The sequence below is a fragment of the Sphaerulina musiva genome (genome assembly GCF_000320565.1).
Source record: "Sphaerulina musiva SO2202 unplaced genomic scaffold SEPMUscaffold_2, whole genome shotgun sequence".
Taxonomy (NCBI): Eukaryota; Fungi; Ascomycota; class Dothideomycetes; order Mycosphaerellales; family Mycosphaerellaceae; genus Sphaerulina; species Sphaerulina musiva.
Genome location: NW_016017384.1, coordinates 1,747,375 through 1,761,298, shown reverse-complemented (window position 1 = coordinate 1,761,298; position 13,924 = coordinate 1,747,375). Strand labels below are relative to the sequence as shown.

Below are 13,924 nucleotides of genomic sequence, written 5' to 3'. Positions count from 1 at the left end.
AATTCTTGATATGGCTCGGTTCGCTATGCGCCCTCCCGCCTTGCTTCCGTTGGTGGTACCGCACAGGTACAGTGTACTACCTCAGCTACTACTATACATGCAGCACACTAATAACACTACATACAATACCACTGGAAATAGCCCAGGTCATCCGCTCGAGTCAGAGTGATGACACCACATCACTCGCAGCACGAGGGGTAGAAGAGATTGACGCACCAGATGTGTGATTAGTTATCGCATGTATATGTATAAGGCACATCGACCTTACAGTACTTCCCCAGACTCACGCGGGATAGACTATAGTGACTGTCTACTGTATGGGAACGTTAAGGGAATTGTTTGAGATCAGAAAAAGCTGCGCGTCTATCGGCTACAGATGCATCGTGATTGGTGGTCCTGACCGCGGCTGAATCCATCATGATATCATGCTAAGCCGCTTTCGGTAGGATCTCATTTCGCTTCGTAGATCGCATGCCGCGAGAAACAAGTGAGAATCTGGCCGACTCCAACTCCTCTTCCCGTCGCTCTCTCGCTCTCTCTCGCCCTCTCCCGTCTCACACACATCCCGACGACGGCGACGACGTTGAGCTCTACCGTGGGCGTCCATTCCTTTGAACCAGCATCCGGCACTTCACTCTTTCAGTGCCCCGCATCACATTCATTTGACTTGCGCCGAAGCTGCGACATTCAATAATAGCAGGTATGTGCACTACTGCGCTGGTTGACCCCGGGCCCTCGTATCAGCGAGAACAGCAGCGACAACTGCCCCTCCCCGTCCATGGCACGAGACAGCGCTCCATCTTGGGCCATATGGCTGACGCGCCGGCGTTGTGCAGACCACTTCATTTCGCCAGCATCCTCTTCCTGTTCCTCTTCTTCTCCTTCGTCCAAGGCAGGAACGGTCGAATGCCATTCGGGAACAGCCAGCCTCTACCACAATGATCAACTCTCTCAGTCGGCGAGCCGAAGGTGCAACATCTGGTCGCACAATGATCAAGCTGGTGGTGGCTCTGTTGGTACTCCTGATTGTCGCTCTTGTTCTCGCCGCGGGACTTTTATACCTGCGCTACCGCCGAAGAGCGCGTAAACAAAACCACGATCTTCCTCCATACAATGATGAGGAGAAGCGAATGTCCTCGATATCGACGACTTCGTCACATCGCCGAGTCATGGACCGACCACAGGATTCGGTCTATGCATACCAGGAGAAGCAGAATACGGCGGAGAAGTCCAGCAGTCCTCCCCCCAGCCCCCTGCCGGCGATACATATCACATTTCCCGAAGAGTACGACGACTCCGGGAAGCGGACTTCTGGAAAGGTCGTCGTCGTTCGTGTGGGAGACGGCGGCGTGGGACTCGAGCCTGTCGAAGAACTGCCTACGCATCAGACAGATGACGATAAGCGGTTCGAGTCTTTGGATTTAGACCGCATTGGAGGGCTGGTAGAGAAAGCAAGGAATGCACCCAGCTATGACAAGTATGAGAAGCTGTAGGGAGAGATGCGTAGGAGGAGTGTGAAGTTGATTTACGACGATACGACCAACCTCTTTCCGGCTCGTGCTCCAACAGAAGAGCTCCACGACTTGCATGAGCATGGGTCTGCGACTGTGTATTTGTTTTGTCCTTTCTCAGGAACTGTGTGTGCCTCTCCTGGATCGAACGCCTGGGCAATCGACGATGCCTCAAGCAGTGCTGGGTAGTGCCAGAAGGCAGACCTCGACGGGCATAGATAATGTGTTTCTGCTGGCACTTGTTTTTTCTTTCCTTGTATCCATTGTAACAGACGACAATACGTCGACGCACCGAGGTTGCGAATGTGGGCTCGCCGTTCGCATTGTATACTATATAGGTAGCGCATGTACTGATAGCTGATGAGGCCTACCCGACTGTATCGTCTGTACCTGAGCTTCGCAGAGAATCGATCCGTTATCAACGCCGAAAGATCTCCGTTCTACTTTCTGCCCGCGTCTGAATTGCTCGTAGGAGGTACATGTACCTTTGCCTGCTCACCTCCATCTACTTCACTTACTTCCCTTACCTTACTACCTTACTACACTCTCTTCTCTTCTCTGTTCAACCATCCTACTTCTATTTCTCATTCCCTCTTTCTCTTCTTCATGCCGGTCTGATACCCTCCTTTGTTCCACAGACCGACTCGTCATGGCGAATGCCCCCGCGGCCATGTCGAAGCAGGCGGCGACGCGGGACATCAAGGCGCAGAACAAGAAGCGAAACCTCGAGTTCCGAGCGCAACATGGCCTGGTCGTCGCCTTCTTCCTCCTCATACTGTACGCTGGTGCCCCCGAAGCCGGTTGACCATGTGCGACTCTGACAGCAGCGCGCCAGAATCTTCCACGCCCTCGGCATCTACCTCTTCTTGAATGGTTTCCTTCTCTCGCGACTCGTCCTCCAGCACCGATCCGATTGCGCAGTCCCTCCGATCGCCCTCTCCGAACATCCCAAGGACTTTGTCGCTGGATCGTATGGACAGGGCTGTTGGCATCCCAAGTCCTTTAACAAGGCCGTGGTCATCATTGTGGATGCCCTGCGCTACGACTTTACGGTGCCATTCCATCCCACGCCCGGGAACGATCACCCCCAACACTTCCACGATGCCTTGCCAGTTCTGTACGAGACATCAGTCAACGAGCCACAGAACGCCTTCCTCAGACCATTCATTGCAGACCCGCCAACCACCACGTTACAGCGGCTGAAAGGGTTGACCACCGGCACGCTTCCTGTGCTCATCGATGCGGGCTCGAACTTTGCGGGGACAGCTATTGATGAAGACAACATTGTGGAAATGCTGTACAAGGCGGGGAAGAAGGTGGTCCATCTGGGAGATGATACATGGCACTCGTTATTTCCTGGATATTTTGAGCCCAATCTGACCAGGGCTTATGATTCTTTCAATGTGTGGGATCTTCATACCGTGGACAATGGCGTCACAGAACACCTTTTTCCACTCCTGGAGCCCTCGATGAACGGCCGTTGGGATGTGATTTTTGGCCATTATCTCGGGGTAGATCATGCAGGACATCGATATGGACCAGATCATCCCGCCATGAATGAGAAACTGAAGCAAATGAACGACGTGATTCGGCGCATTGTCTCAACCCTAGATGATGATACGCTTCTAGTGGTTATGGGAGACCACGGGATGGACGTCAAAGGCGATCATGGAGGCGAGTCTGATGATGAAGTTCAGGCTGCATTATGGATGTATTCAAAGCGTGGCATCTTCGGCCGCAGTGACAGGTCTTCGATGGCGCCGCCACTGACTGCACAGCAAAGGCCTGTAGCTCAGATAGACTTGGTCCCTACCATGTCGCTCCTTCTCGGTCTACCAGTGCCCTTCAACAATCTCGGTCAGCCTATTGAGGAGGCCTTCCACAAATCACCCGTGCTGACGGAGCCGAACTACGACAATCTTGCACAAGTGGCTCGCCTCACTGCAGCCCAAATTCATCGATACCAGGCTGAATATGCGAAAGCTCGTGGACTGGGCAATTCAACCGCATCTAGCACGGAACAGCTGTGGCAAGTGGCTAACCAGGCGTGGAGTACAGCACGTTCCGGAGGTGCTTCAAGTTCGCAGAAAGATGCTTGGGCCGCTTTCTCTGCTTACCAGACCGAAAATCTGCGTATCTGTAAGTCACTGTGGGCACGATTCGATCTTGTGAGCATGACCATGGGCATCATTGCCCTTGTTGGAACGTTCTTGATGGTTCTGGTATATGCTCAGGGTATCCTACGCGGAGATCGTGCTGCCATCACTCCGCCTTTATTCATCTGGGGCCTAGGTGGCACCCTTGTTGGCGCAATGATCGGCGCAGTGGCAGGACAGCTGACCAAGGAACACGAAGTCCAGTCAATTGCATTCGGTGCAGCACTGGGTGGAGTGACTATGACAATGGCAATGTTCTGGCCGGCACGAGAGCTACTGAGCGTGCCCAGACCAACCACCTTCTGGGGTTGGCTGTGCATGTTGACGACGATCTTACTATGTGGTGGGTTTGCTGCAAACTCTTTCACCATCTGGGAAGATGAGCAGCTGTTGTTCATCTTGACTACTTTCGCACTTGCAATGTTGGGGAGCTCACTAGGTCAGGGTGACCCCGATGATCGATGGCTAGGTGCCACGAATGCTCTGTCCTTCCTGATTGCAACACGTCTCACTTCCTTGTCAAGACTCTGTCGAGAGGAGCAGATGCCCTTCTGTCGATCATCATACTATGCGTCAGCGACTTCGTCCACCTCATCGAAGTGGCAGCTTGCCATACCTCTCGCAGTGGCGCTCTTTCTGCCTAGCGCCATCACGCACTTTTACAAGCGTAGTGCGAACTATCACGGCTCAGCAGTGATCTGGATCGGGATTGCCCTGCGATTGGGCCTGGTCATGGTGGCCACCTTCTGGGCCATAGATGCTGCAGATGATGGGGACTGGTTTCCCCAATACTCCGGCAGTATTTTGAAGACAGTCCGCACGTATCTGGCACAAAGCGTTCTGGCATTGACGTTTGCAGCCGGGTACGCGACGTACATCTTTGCGTCTCCTATGCTTATGGTCAAGCATGAAGAAGCCGATCGTGTGGTTGCAAAATCTGAGACGCTGAGCGAGACAGACCCCACGTCCCCGGTCTTGACCACTGTTGGCGCCAGCGGGCCTGCCAGAAGACCAAAGCTCATGATATATGGCTACTCCAACTCACACGGCACTCGATACTTCCTACTTCCGTGCGCGTGGATACTGACGCTCTTGCTGTTCCAGAAGCCCATGGGACAAGGTGCTCTGGCATTTTGCATGATTCAGATTTTGAACGTTCTTGAGATCATCGACGCCAATAACCTCCGCCGCTCGCCATTGGGGCCGACTGTCCTCGCACTGCTAGGAAGTTTCCACTTCTTCAAGACGGGACATCAAGCAGCACTGGTCACCATACAGTGGGACACGGCCTTCATACCGTTGAAGACAATCGTGTACCCATGGACACCCATTTTTGTGATTTTGAACACATTTGGACCACAAATATTGTGCGCTATTGCAGTTCCTGCGATCGTGATGTGGAAAGTTCCACCCAGGCATACTGGAGTGCTTGGGCGTGTTGCTGGTTGCATGGCGACCCACATCCTATTCTATGCCGCCATCGCCGTGGCGACTGTCATTGAAGCGGCTTGGCTGAGAAGACACCTCATGCTCTATCGGGTGTTCATGCCGAGGATGTTACTTTCCGTCATGACGCTGCTACTCATCGAATTTGTTGGAGCATGCATTGCCCTGGTTGGAGTGAGATGGAGTATAGTGAGTGTCGGAGAAGTGTTCGGGTGGCCTGAGTAGGCATTGTAGTATGTACACCATATTGGAACAGCAGAATATGCACTCCAAGGTAATAAAAGCATCTTAATACACGAATCTTGTGCTCCTAACACGTGTGCTCCCCACATGTATGATCTTCTCGCTCTTCGTTGGACCCCATGTGTACATAGGTATAGTGGCTACGCTGTGGTTGTTATGCTTGGCGAGTCCTCAAAGGAGGGGAGGCTCCAAGCTGGAGGAAACTTAAACATGCAACTTCGCTTTCAACTGAACAATGGCCTCTCAACCTCCCGACCCCAGGACTCTCGAGACCTGGGAAGATGCTTTTCAATACCCGCTTCCAGTGGTTCGCAGGCTGGAGCAGCAGCTCCGAAGACACATCGATGACAACCGCCAGAAGCTCCGCTCTCTCGTGGGCACGAGCTATCGCGACCTCCTGGGAACTGCGGAGAGGATAATCGACATGGACGCACAGATGCAGCTGGTGGAGTTCCACATGGCACACATTGGGAGACAGTGTAATTCTCGGAAGCTGGAAAAAATCGGCGACAACCACAAGAGCGTGCGAAGCGAGAGAAGACGTGAAGAGGACGTGAAGTTCAGCAGGCTGGCGCAAACGAAAGTGCTGCAGAACGCACTGAATGTGACTTCGCGGATCGTGAAGAGTGGTGGAGATGCGCTGGTGGCTGCGAAGATCCTCTTGCTGGCGAGGCTACTGCACAAGAGCCTTGCAGAGGGCGGTGATCCCCCGGCAGTATTGGAGAGCTTACGGAGGCAACTTGCAAGCGCGAAGAAGAGGCTATTGAGCTATATTGCGAGAGCATTGGCGCATACCAGCCTCAAAAAGGCGAAGACCATCAACACCCTCTGCGCCTACTCCTTGTTGACAGCGTGCGCTCCCAAGGATGTCTTGCGATACTTTTTGCAGATCCGCTTTGAACAGCTGGAGCTGATGGCTGAAGTTGGTTCAGAGACGAGTCTGTTGGATATGCTTGCTCTATACAGCCAGACTCTTCTGGACGCCCGAGAAGTCTTCCCCAGGCGGTTCGCAGACTCGCTTTCCCATATCAGTACGACCACCTTGCTTCGCGATCCTGACATTCAGGGGGTGCACGAACTGAGCTTAGACATATACGAACGATGGATCGCGGAGGATGTGCGGCACTTCCACCCATGGGTTCGTCACGATGAACTTTCCACGGCCAGTGTCGGAGCTGCCACGTCCTCGTGGGAAAAGCAGGCACAGGAATGCTTATTACAGACTTTAAAGGACGCTCTCAGCGCGCAGCAAGACGTGCATACGGTGCTCCAACTTCGACAGAAAGTCATCACAAATTATCTCGTGCTCAGTGCCAAAGTCCACGGCGATATCCAAGCACAGTCCCTCGTAGATTTGAGGGAAGCATTCCTCGAACATTTGGAGTCTCTCGCTGATGAAGCAGCAAGTATCACTGGTGTACTACCCCAGATGCAACAACACGATGCCGAGTCAGGAGCATTGAATCTCTGGGATGTCTCCACAGGGGATTTGGATCTTGGTAGAGGGAGTGCACAGTTCCGCGATACGATACTGAAAAGGCACCATGGTCGCAATCAACTGATACAGGAATCGAGCATCGCTCTGGACCTTTGGCTTGCGAGGTTGCATGGCTTTGGCGAGGCTATTGTGACTATGCAAGGGATGAAATGGGACGAAGACATTGACTTGGACCTAGACGATCTTGCGGGCGACGAACCGCTTCAGGTTGTCCTAAGCAAGCAAGACCCTCGACGACTGGAACGGAAGCTGCAGAAAGCTACGTTGAAGTCCCTGCAGGCGGTATACACTACGCTCGAGAATTCTTCCAATCCAGACACGGACCCGGCACTGCTCATCCGAATCCTCCGTGAGGTCGACGATCGTCGCCGGAGGCTGGCTGAGCTGGTGGAGAATATTGGATCTGTAAAGTCCAGCGATACTTTCGTGGCGACACTGCATCAACAATTGGCAAAATCTGTCATCGCTGTTCCCTTGGCGGATTATACGAAGAGACTGCACAACCACTCACGTGTCGCTGCCACGCTATGGGATGGAAGCCCTCCGCTACCGATTCAGCCATCGCCTTCCACGTTCCGTTTCCTGAAAAGTCTGCACCAGCACATGTCTGATGTCGGCACAGATCTGTGGTGTCCCCATGCAGTTCAGACCCTGAAGACATATCTCGTCGACACCCTGGATGACAAAACAATGCTTGTGCACATGACTCATGGTGCTGCTGCCAATGCCGATCCGAATGGTCCACCAGTGGAGTCCGGGGCGAGCGGAGTCGCCACACCGACTGTGTCGCGAGAACGATCTGTCCAGCAGTTGTTTGACGTGATGTATTTGCGACGCGTCTTGATGACGAGCGCACACGAACCCGCCGGGAGCCCTGGGCTGCGTGAAGTGGCAGGCACGCTCCAGACACAGCTGGGTGCGGACACGGGGGTGGATTACGAGCGCTTGGAGAAGAGCGCGGAAGCATACTGGAAGCGCACGTATTTACTGTTTGGACTTTTGGCAGCAGCAGCAGCAGCAACAGCAGCAGGACAGGCTAGTTGAGTCATTCTCCCGTCAGATACCTACGATATGTGCCTAGGAGGTAGGTGGCAAGGTGGTATGTAAGAAATGTAGTCAGCAGGTCGACTCCTGCGTTTGAAAAAACGATCGCCCACGCGTCCGTATCTTAGCGTCGGACAAAGGAAATAATATGATGTAGGTAATTTAATAACAACCACGCGCATCTAGGTACCTCCTACCTCCTACCCACCACGCGCATTGGCACAAAGCACTACTTGTTGGCGGCAATTGCTCCCGGAGATGGACGAAAATGGAATGTGAAGATTGAGTTTAGCTGAGTAAGGTAGCCATGGCCCATTCCCCAGCCGGACAATTTCAGCTACATACATACCAGGTAGGTACATGTAGGAGGTACCTCTACATCAGAGCCTCATCAGACTTCAGTATGTACCAGTGTAGGTAAGCGGCAGATCTGGAAATAGGTAAGTTGTAAGTGCGTTCCCGCGCCTCCCGGGAAAAGCCTGAAACAGTAGTCAACTAGTCATTACCTACCTCCCGTCGAGTACATACCTCGAATACATGTACCCCTCCCTCTACCCGACATATCAGATAGGGTACTTATCTTACCGTATGTAGAAGAATCAAACACAAGGTGTTATCTCTCCAGAGGTAGGAGGTACAACATGAACAACCTCATCAGGTTATACCTAGGAGTCAGGAGCACCACCTTATCTAGGACTACGGTAGTTCGCGGGCGGAGACTACAAATAACCTGAGTGCGATCGCGTCGCATCGCATCGCACTTCGTTGGGTCGATCACTGCCGATCGTGTACAAGTAGGAAGTCGTCATACTGATGGAGAGCAGCCTAAAGGAAACACTGGTCACCCACCCCGATGTGTCGTTTACGAGGTACAGTATGTACTTGAAGTATGTGCCGAACACGAGAAACTTCCTGCAAGTACTGGCTGGCTGGCTGGCCTCAGGCTAGAACAAACTGGCTGGACAAAACCGAATTTTCCTTCGAACAGGGAATTCTCCAACGGGGTGGTGGATACTTCAAACGTTCTGCTTGCCACGCTGTACGCTGTGGTGGAGCGAGGTGTGCTGGCTTGGCTCGGCTGGCTGGCTGGCTGGCTGGCTGGATCCGTCGCGTGACGTTTTGACGTAGCAGCAACAGCAGCAGCAGAGCGAAAAAAAGGCGTGGTTTTCATGGATCATATCACTCCAAACGCAAGTGAAACTCTGGTGAAGTCGAGACCCCTACCTCGTCTAGTTGAGCTGTGGTTTGCAGCCAACGGTGAGCGCGGATTGGCTCGAGGCCGAGGATGGGGAGAAGATCTGCGGTTTTGTTCCCAATTGTGCCAGGCAGAAAAAAAAGTGCGAAAAGTGATAGGCTGGCGGGCTCGAGCCTAGTCGACTCGTGTTCCATGGATGATAAGGTTTGCTGTGAGGGCTGAACCGGTCTGATGAACGAACGCCTGGCGATACGCGACGCTTGCAGCAGTAGTGGCTCAGTAGTGGCTGTTCGCGGGACGACAGCTGTTTGATGATGATGGGAACGAAGCATGGAGAGACGGAGGTATCTTGGGTACCTAGGTACATAGGTATTTCTAGTCGGTGAGAGTGGCTTTCTGCCCCCCAAGCCCCCTTCACCTCCCAGCTCGAGAGAGAGTGTGTGTGTGACACCGGACAACAGGAGAGCCCGGAGAGGTAATCTAGGTCATGATCCTAATCAATCATCATGAATGGTAATAATACATAAAGCGTGCATGGCGGAGCGACGGAGCGCGTGAGTGCGAGTGGTGATTGGAGGAGGCGGGCCAGCAGCAGATGAAACATGAGGACCCTGCTGGCCATCGCTGAGAAGAGACGGGCAGTGAAGGACGAATGGCGATGATGGCGTGCAGAAAGTGCTCTTGCCCCAATCCGGCCGTCGGTGTTCTGTGCCTTCTGTGCGTGGATCCACTCCCCTGTCCCTCGTTGTCGCACTATTTCCTGCCCTTCCCCTTGGCCTGTCGTGAGTGTCGTCTCAGGCTCTCAGCAGCAGTCTCACAATAGAACAGAATACACCTTACCTACTCCGCCCTCATCCACGCGCGCTCTGAGTCTGCCTCCCCCTCCCCTCCCCCGACCACAACACCGCCAGTCACCACCACCGCTATCATAACCACCACCACCACCACCACTCCCACCACCGCCGGAGCTTCGTGGCAGACCGGCGGCAGCGCGAGAGCACGACCGTCGCGAGAGGGAACCCGCTTGGCGTCTGGATCCGCGTAGCGTTGCTGCAGGGCCGATCGCTCACCACCACCCAGTAGTCTGCACCAGAACGGAGACTGCGAGAGCTTGAATCCACCAGCCCGCTCCATCACTTTGGCTGTGCGCCGGGCCTTCCTTCCTCCCAGACCTCCTTGACCACACCACTACTTCTGCTACTGCTACCCTGTCGACCTTGATCTTTCCCGCTCTCCTCCCGTCCACTTCAACCCCCAATATGTCCACCGCCGTGGCAGCAGCGCCGACAGCTACCCTCTCACCCTCGGTCGAAAGAGTGTCTCCTCGCCACTTTGCCGCTATTGCTCCCTCCAGCAACACGAGCCATCCGTCGGCATCAGCCGCTGAACCCGCCGCGAAACGAGCACGAAGCAATGGCGCGTCACCGGAGACTACTGTGAGAATAGAGGCAGGCAAGAGCTCGCCGAACGGGTGCGTCATGTCGTCGAGTCTGCGGTCCAACATCAGCTAATACCACACAGCATTCGCAACGGCGTACCGCCCATGATCAAGGTGAAGAAAGAGCCGGGCTCGCCAGCTCTGGCATCCTCGAGACCACGGCCGAAACGACTCGACCTCTCCTCAAGCATGGCTGCAAGCCGCGGTCCGCACACTGCACGACCCTCGGCGCCATTGACTGGACAATCATCTGGTCTTCACATTCACGATGTTGGCCTCGCGTGCCTGTCGCCGGGTTTCGCAACGCACGATCCGGCGTTACGAGAACAACTACAGCGTAGTATGGACGTTCGAGACCAGCAGAGGCAGATCATTGAAGCGAGACAGAAGGGAGGGAAGCCAGGTAGCTCGGGGGAACACGATGGACCACGAACGCAGGACACAACCCTGTTTGGCGTGCAAACCGGGACGAGGACGCCCATCACGTCGCGAAGGAAAGGACCACCGCCTGGTCTCTCAATCGCAGCTCCTTCTGCAGCTCAATTCGCCCACGATCGTGTCATACAATCAGCGCCTCTCCACCAGACGTTTACTGGTCTCAGACCGGGAGAATACCCCTCGAGCCGTCACGCACAACATGGACCAAGTGGCTTGAGCCAGACGAGCCATATTCACCACGTGCCCGCGACGCAAACAAATAACAGGCTTCCTCCCATCTCGGACGTATTTGCTAACGACCGATTCGAGGGCCGACGTCAGCACAACAACTCTCCTGGGCACTCATCCCATTCCAATGTGCAACCGCCAATGCCGTCACCGGGATTCGCCCCTGCCCACCAGCAGCACCCTCCCCTCAGTGCTCGCGAACGATTTAGGTCCGCTGAAGAAGCTGTACAAGGACTTTCTGGAGGACGGGATGAGCTGTTGCCAAAGGTTGTGCATTACGGTGGTGTCCAACCACCGACGCCTCCATCACCGATGCATCATGGCGGGAACCACACCGGAGCAGGAGTACAGGATACCGGGCATCACGATCGTGCAACGCGACCAGACGTCTTGGCACGGACACAGTCAATGAATGGCAGGCGACGGGGACGAGACGAATACGAGGCTGACAATGGCAGCCCGCCATCCACCTTTAACCGCTCGGAGGCCAAACGAACAACGTTTGCGTCGCGGGGCCGTCCCGGAGAGGAAGAAGAAGACTGGAAAGTGACCATGAGCAGTGCAGAGAAGCGAGCTGAATTTATCAGGCTCTGCGAGCGAGCCTGGGACTTGTTTCACTCATGAACTTCACGGCATCAAACACGTTTATATCATTAGCACATGACTCATGGCTATCATATCATCATAATCGAAAATACGAAGCTCGACCATTATTCCGCCCTCTGGAGGGATGCCTTACATATGCGACACTCGCCAGCGGTGGCTGCAGATGCCTCTCTACGAGCAGAGGCAAGAGGGTGTCAGCATGGCGTCTTGCGGGCTTTAGACCACTACAGCATGGATGGTGTTCGGACTGATGGCTCCTTACAATTACTACATATTGATTGAGTCTAGTGGCAGGCTCGGATTTGAGCTTCTATAAGTAGCTTGAGACGAGACTCGGCGATTTAATGGCGTAGAAATGAGACCTCACATTATCCGCATTTGCATGAATCAAAGCGAAGAAAGCAATTTATCTGCTCACGCTCCTTTTTCATGTTGGACAGTGATTAAATGTTTCACAGGCCCAGAAATTCCGCGCGAAAAAGAGCGAAAGACCTTGGTAGGATTGCAATTCCTTCCTATCATGGTCTTGCCTTCTTCTGGCTCGAGCAAATTGTCGATTCTCGGAGCAGGCCCCGAGCCTTGCGCGAGATTGACGATGGGAAGGGACAAACATCCATGTTCCGGTAGCCGTCATACCAGGTACAGATGGGTATCTAGTCTCCAAGTAAACTAATTTTTTTCAAGCCATGCGTTTGATTCATAGTGCGATGCCAAATTCTGCTGCTCACGTGCATCATCGTCACCCCAATCTGTCGTTTTTTCTTGTTCGTTCGCTGCCTTCTTTCAACAGATATCGGCTATCCAGTGAATGGGTGGTCTGAGAAGCTTTCTTCGAGGACCTAAAGGTCGCTTTGAGCCAGCCCTTGTTACAAGGCACTGGGCATGTACGCTATCGGCTTGTACCGTACCGTGAGGGCTCGTGAAGTGCGATGTCAGTATAGACAGACCTCTCTTTGGAGTGAAAGAGAAGCTTCGTGACGACGCCTTGCAGAGGCAGTCACCTCCACTACCATGTGGTGTAGGGAGGGCCGTCCTCAGCTGAGGTTGGTTTGGAATCCTTCCTCCTTGGTCACTCAACCAGATGCCATTCGTCTTGCATCGGGCATTCTCTTCTTCTCCTTCTGGCTCTCCTTCTTCTGCCGCTTGTCAATCAACTTCTGGCGCTCCTTGCTCTTCATGCCCTTGAATTTCTCCACGAGAGCTTGCTCTTTAATCTCCTTCTTCTTGAGATAGTACGGTGTCTTGCCTTCCTCCACCCTGGCCTTCTCCTCTTTCCGATGCCGCCGCACCACCTCCTGTTCGCGCTCTTTTGCGGCTTTGGCCTTTAGTCGATTCTCCATGCTATTGACTTTGCGCCTCAGAATCTGCTTGTCGTCCTCATCTTTCGTCCGCTTGATCTCGGCCTTCAACTCTTTGATTTCGTCCCTCTGGTAGTCGTCGAGAAAGCTATATGCTTTGTCCGTGTTGCTCGGTTCCGCGTGTTGGTGGAAGGCATCAAAGCGGGGATCTCGCACGTTTCTCTTGGGCACATCAACCACCTGCCGCTTTCGAGAGACCTGGTACTTGGTGGACTGCGCAGTTGGAGCATGCTTAGATGTCCGCGACTTATTCGGTACGTCCTCTTCAGACGGACCAGAATCCGAGTCTGAGTCGTCGCTATCATCACCGTCATCGTCGCCGTCGCGAGCAATCGATTTGGCATTTTTCGTTCTGCCTGACACTTTCTTTTCCTTAGATGGCTTTTCCGTCTTCTGCGCTTTGATTTGTCGTAGTCGGTCTCTCAGCGCCGCCAGCTTATCGTCTTGGTCCAGGTGCGCATCTGATGTCCGTTTGCGCTTCTTTGACACGGCATCTTGGGCCTGCTGCAAAGCGCCAAAGGACACATGCCTGATCTGCAGCTCGGCCTCTCCGCTGTGAAATTCTTCTCCCGGAGCCTTCACCTCGACCTCGTCTCCAGTCTCGTCCTCAGTCTCGTCCTCAACCTCGTCCTCATCCATGATCTCGTCCTCGTCGACATCATCATGTCGAACATCCTGCAGTTTCCGCGCCATGCTTGTGTGTTCTGTGATATGGATGTTACTCCGCGGACTGCGATGTAAGCTTTTTCGACCGAAATTCGGT

At 53.8% G+C, this 13,924-nt stretch overlaps 5 protein-coding genes across 5 annotated transcripts; 4 read left to right on the top strand and 1 right to left on the bottom strand.

Annotated features, from left to right (window-relative positions):
- The first annotated feature begins 532 nt into the window (after positions 1-532).
- On the top strand, positions 533-1,937 carry SEPMUDRAFT_123781 (uncharacterized protein). Its single transcript, XM_016901861.1, has 2 exons — positions 533-700; positions 837-1,937. The coding sequence occupies exon 2, from the start codon at positions 990-992 to the stop codon at positions 1,491-1,493; it is 504 nt and encodes a 167-aa protein (XP_016763618.1). The 5' UTR covers positions 533-700; positions 837-989; the 3' UTR covers positions 1,494-1,937.
- A 110-nt stretch (positions 1,938-2,047) lies between these two features.
- On the top strand, positions 2,048-5,398 carry SEPMUDRAFT_147368 (uncharacterized protein). The gene is made up of 2 exons (XM_016904252.1): positions 2,048-2,288; positions 2,347-5,398. The coding sequence occupies exons 1-2, from the start codon at positions 2,161-2,163 to the stop codon at positions 5,336-5,338; spliced, it is 3,120 nt and encodes a 1,039-aa protein (XP_016763617.1). The 5' UTR covers positions 2,048-2,160; the 3' UTR covers positions 5,339-5,398.
- Positions 5,399-5,591: 193 nt separating this feature from the next.
- On the top strand, positions 5,592-7,898 carry SEPMUDRAFT_60392 (uncharacterized protein; the record flags this gene model as incomplete). The annotated part of the gene is made up of 1 exon (XM_016909524.1): positions 5,592-7,898. One exon carries the CDS (start codon positions 5,592-5,594, stop codon positions 7,896-7,898), a length of 2,307 nt encoding a protein of 768 aa, XP_016763616.1.
- Positions 7,899-9,915: 2,017 nt separating this feature from the next.
- Positions 9,916-13,849, top strand: SEPMUDRAFT_131170 (uncharacterized protein). The gene is made up of 2 exons (XM_016902402.1): positions 9,916-10,564; positions 10,615-13,849. The coding sequence occupies exons 1-2, from the start codon at positions 10,353-10,355 to the stop codon at positions 11,819-11,821; spliced, it is 1,419 nt and encodes a 472-aa protein (XP_016763614.1). The 5' UTR covers positions 9,916-10,352; the 3' UTR covers positions 11,822-13,849.
- SEPMUDRAFT_39577 (DUF947-domain-containing protein) lies at positions 12,877-13,800 on the bottom strand (the record flags this gene model as incomplete). The annotated part of the gene is made up of 1 exon (XM_016908750.1): positions 12,877-13,800. The coding sequence occupies one exon, from the start codon at positions 13,798-13,800 to the stop codon at positions 12,877-12,879; it is 924 nt and encodes a 307-aa protein (XP_016763615.1).
- Positions 13,850-13,924: the final 75 nt, after the last annotated feature.

Excerpts from the sequence above, each read along its gene's own strand:
- SEPMUDRAFT_147368 (XM_016904252.1), top strand. The coding sequence starts at position 2,161 with ATGGCGAATGCCCCCGCGGCCATGTCGAAGCAGGCGGCGACGCGGGAC. Across the intron at positions 2,289-2,346 it reads GCCTTCTTCCTCCTCATACT|AATCTTCCACGCCCTCGGCA; the intron begins GTACGCTGGTGC and ends GCAGCGCGCCAG.
- SEPMUDRAFT_123781 (XM_016901861.1), top strand. The coding sequence starts at position 990 with ATGATCAAGCTGGTGGTGGCTCTGTTGGTACTCCTGATTGTCGCTCTT.
- SEPMUDRAFT_131170 (XM_016902402.1), top strand. The coding sequence starts at position 10,353 with ATGTCCACCGCCGTGGCAGCAGCGCCGACAGCTACCCTCTCACCCTCG. Across the intron at positions 10,565-10,614 it reads GGCAAGAGCTCGCCGAACGG|CATTCGCAACGGCGTACCGC; the intron begins GTGCGTCATGTC and ends AATACCACACAG.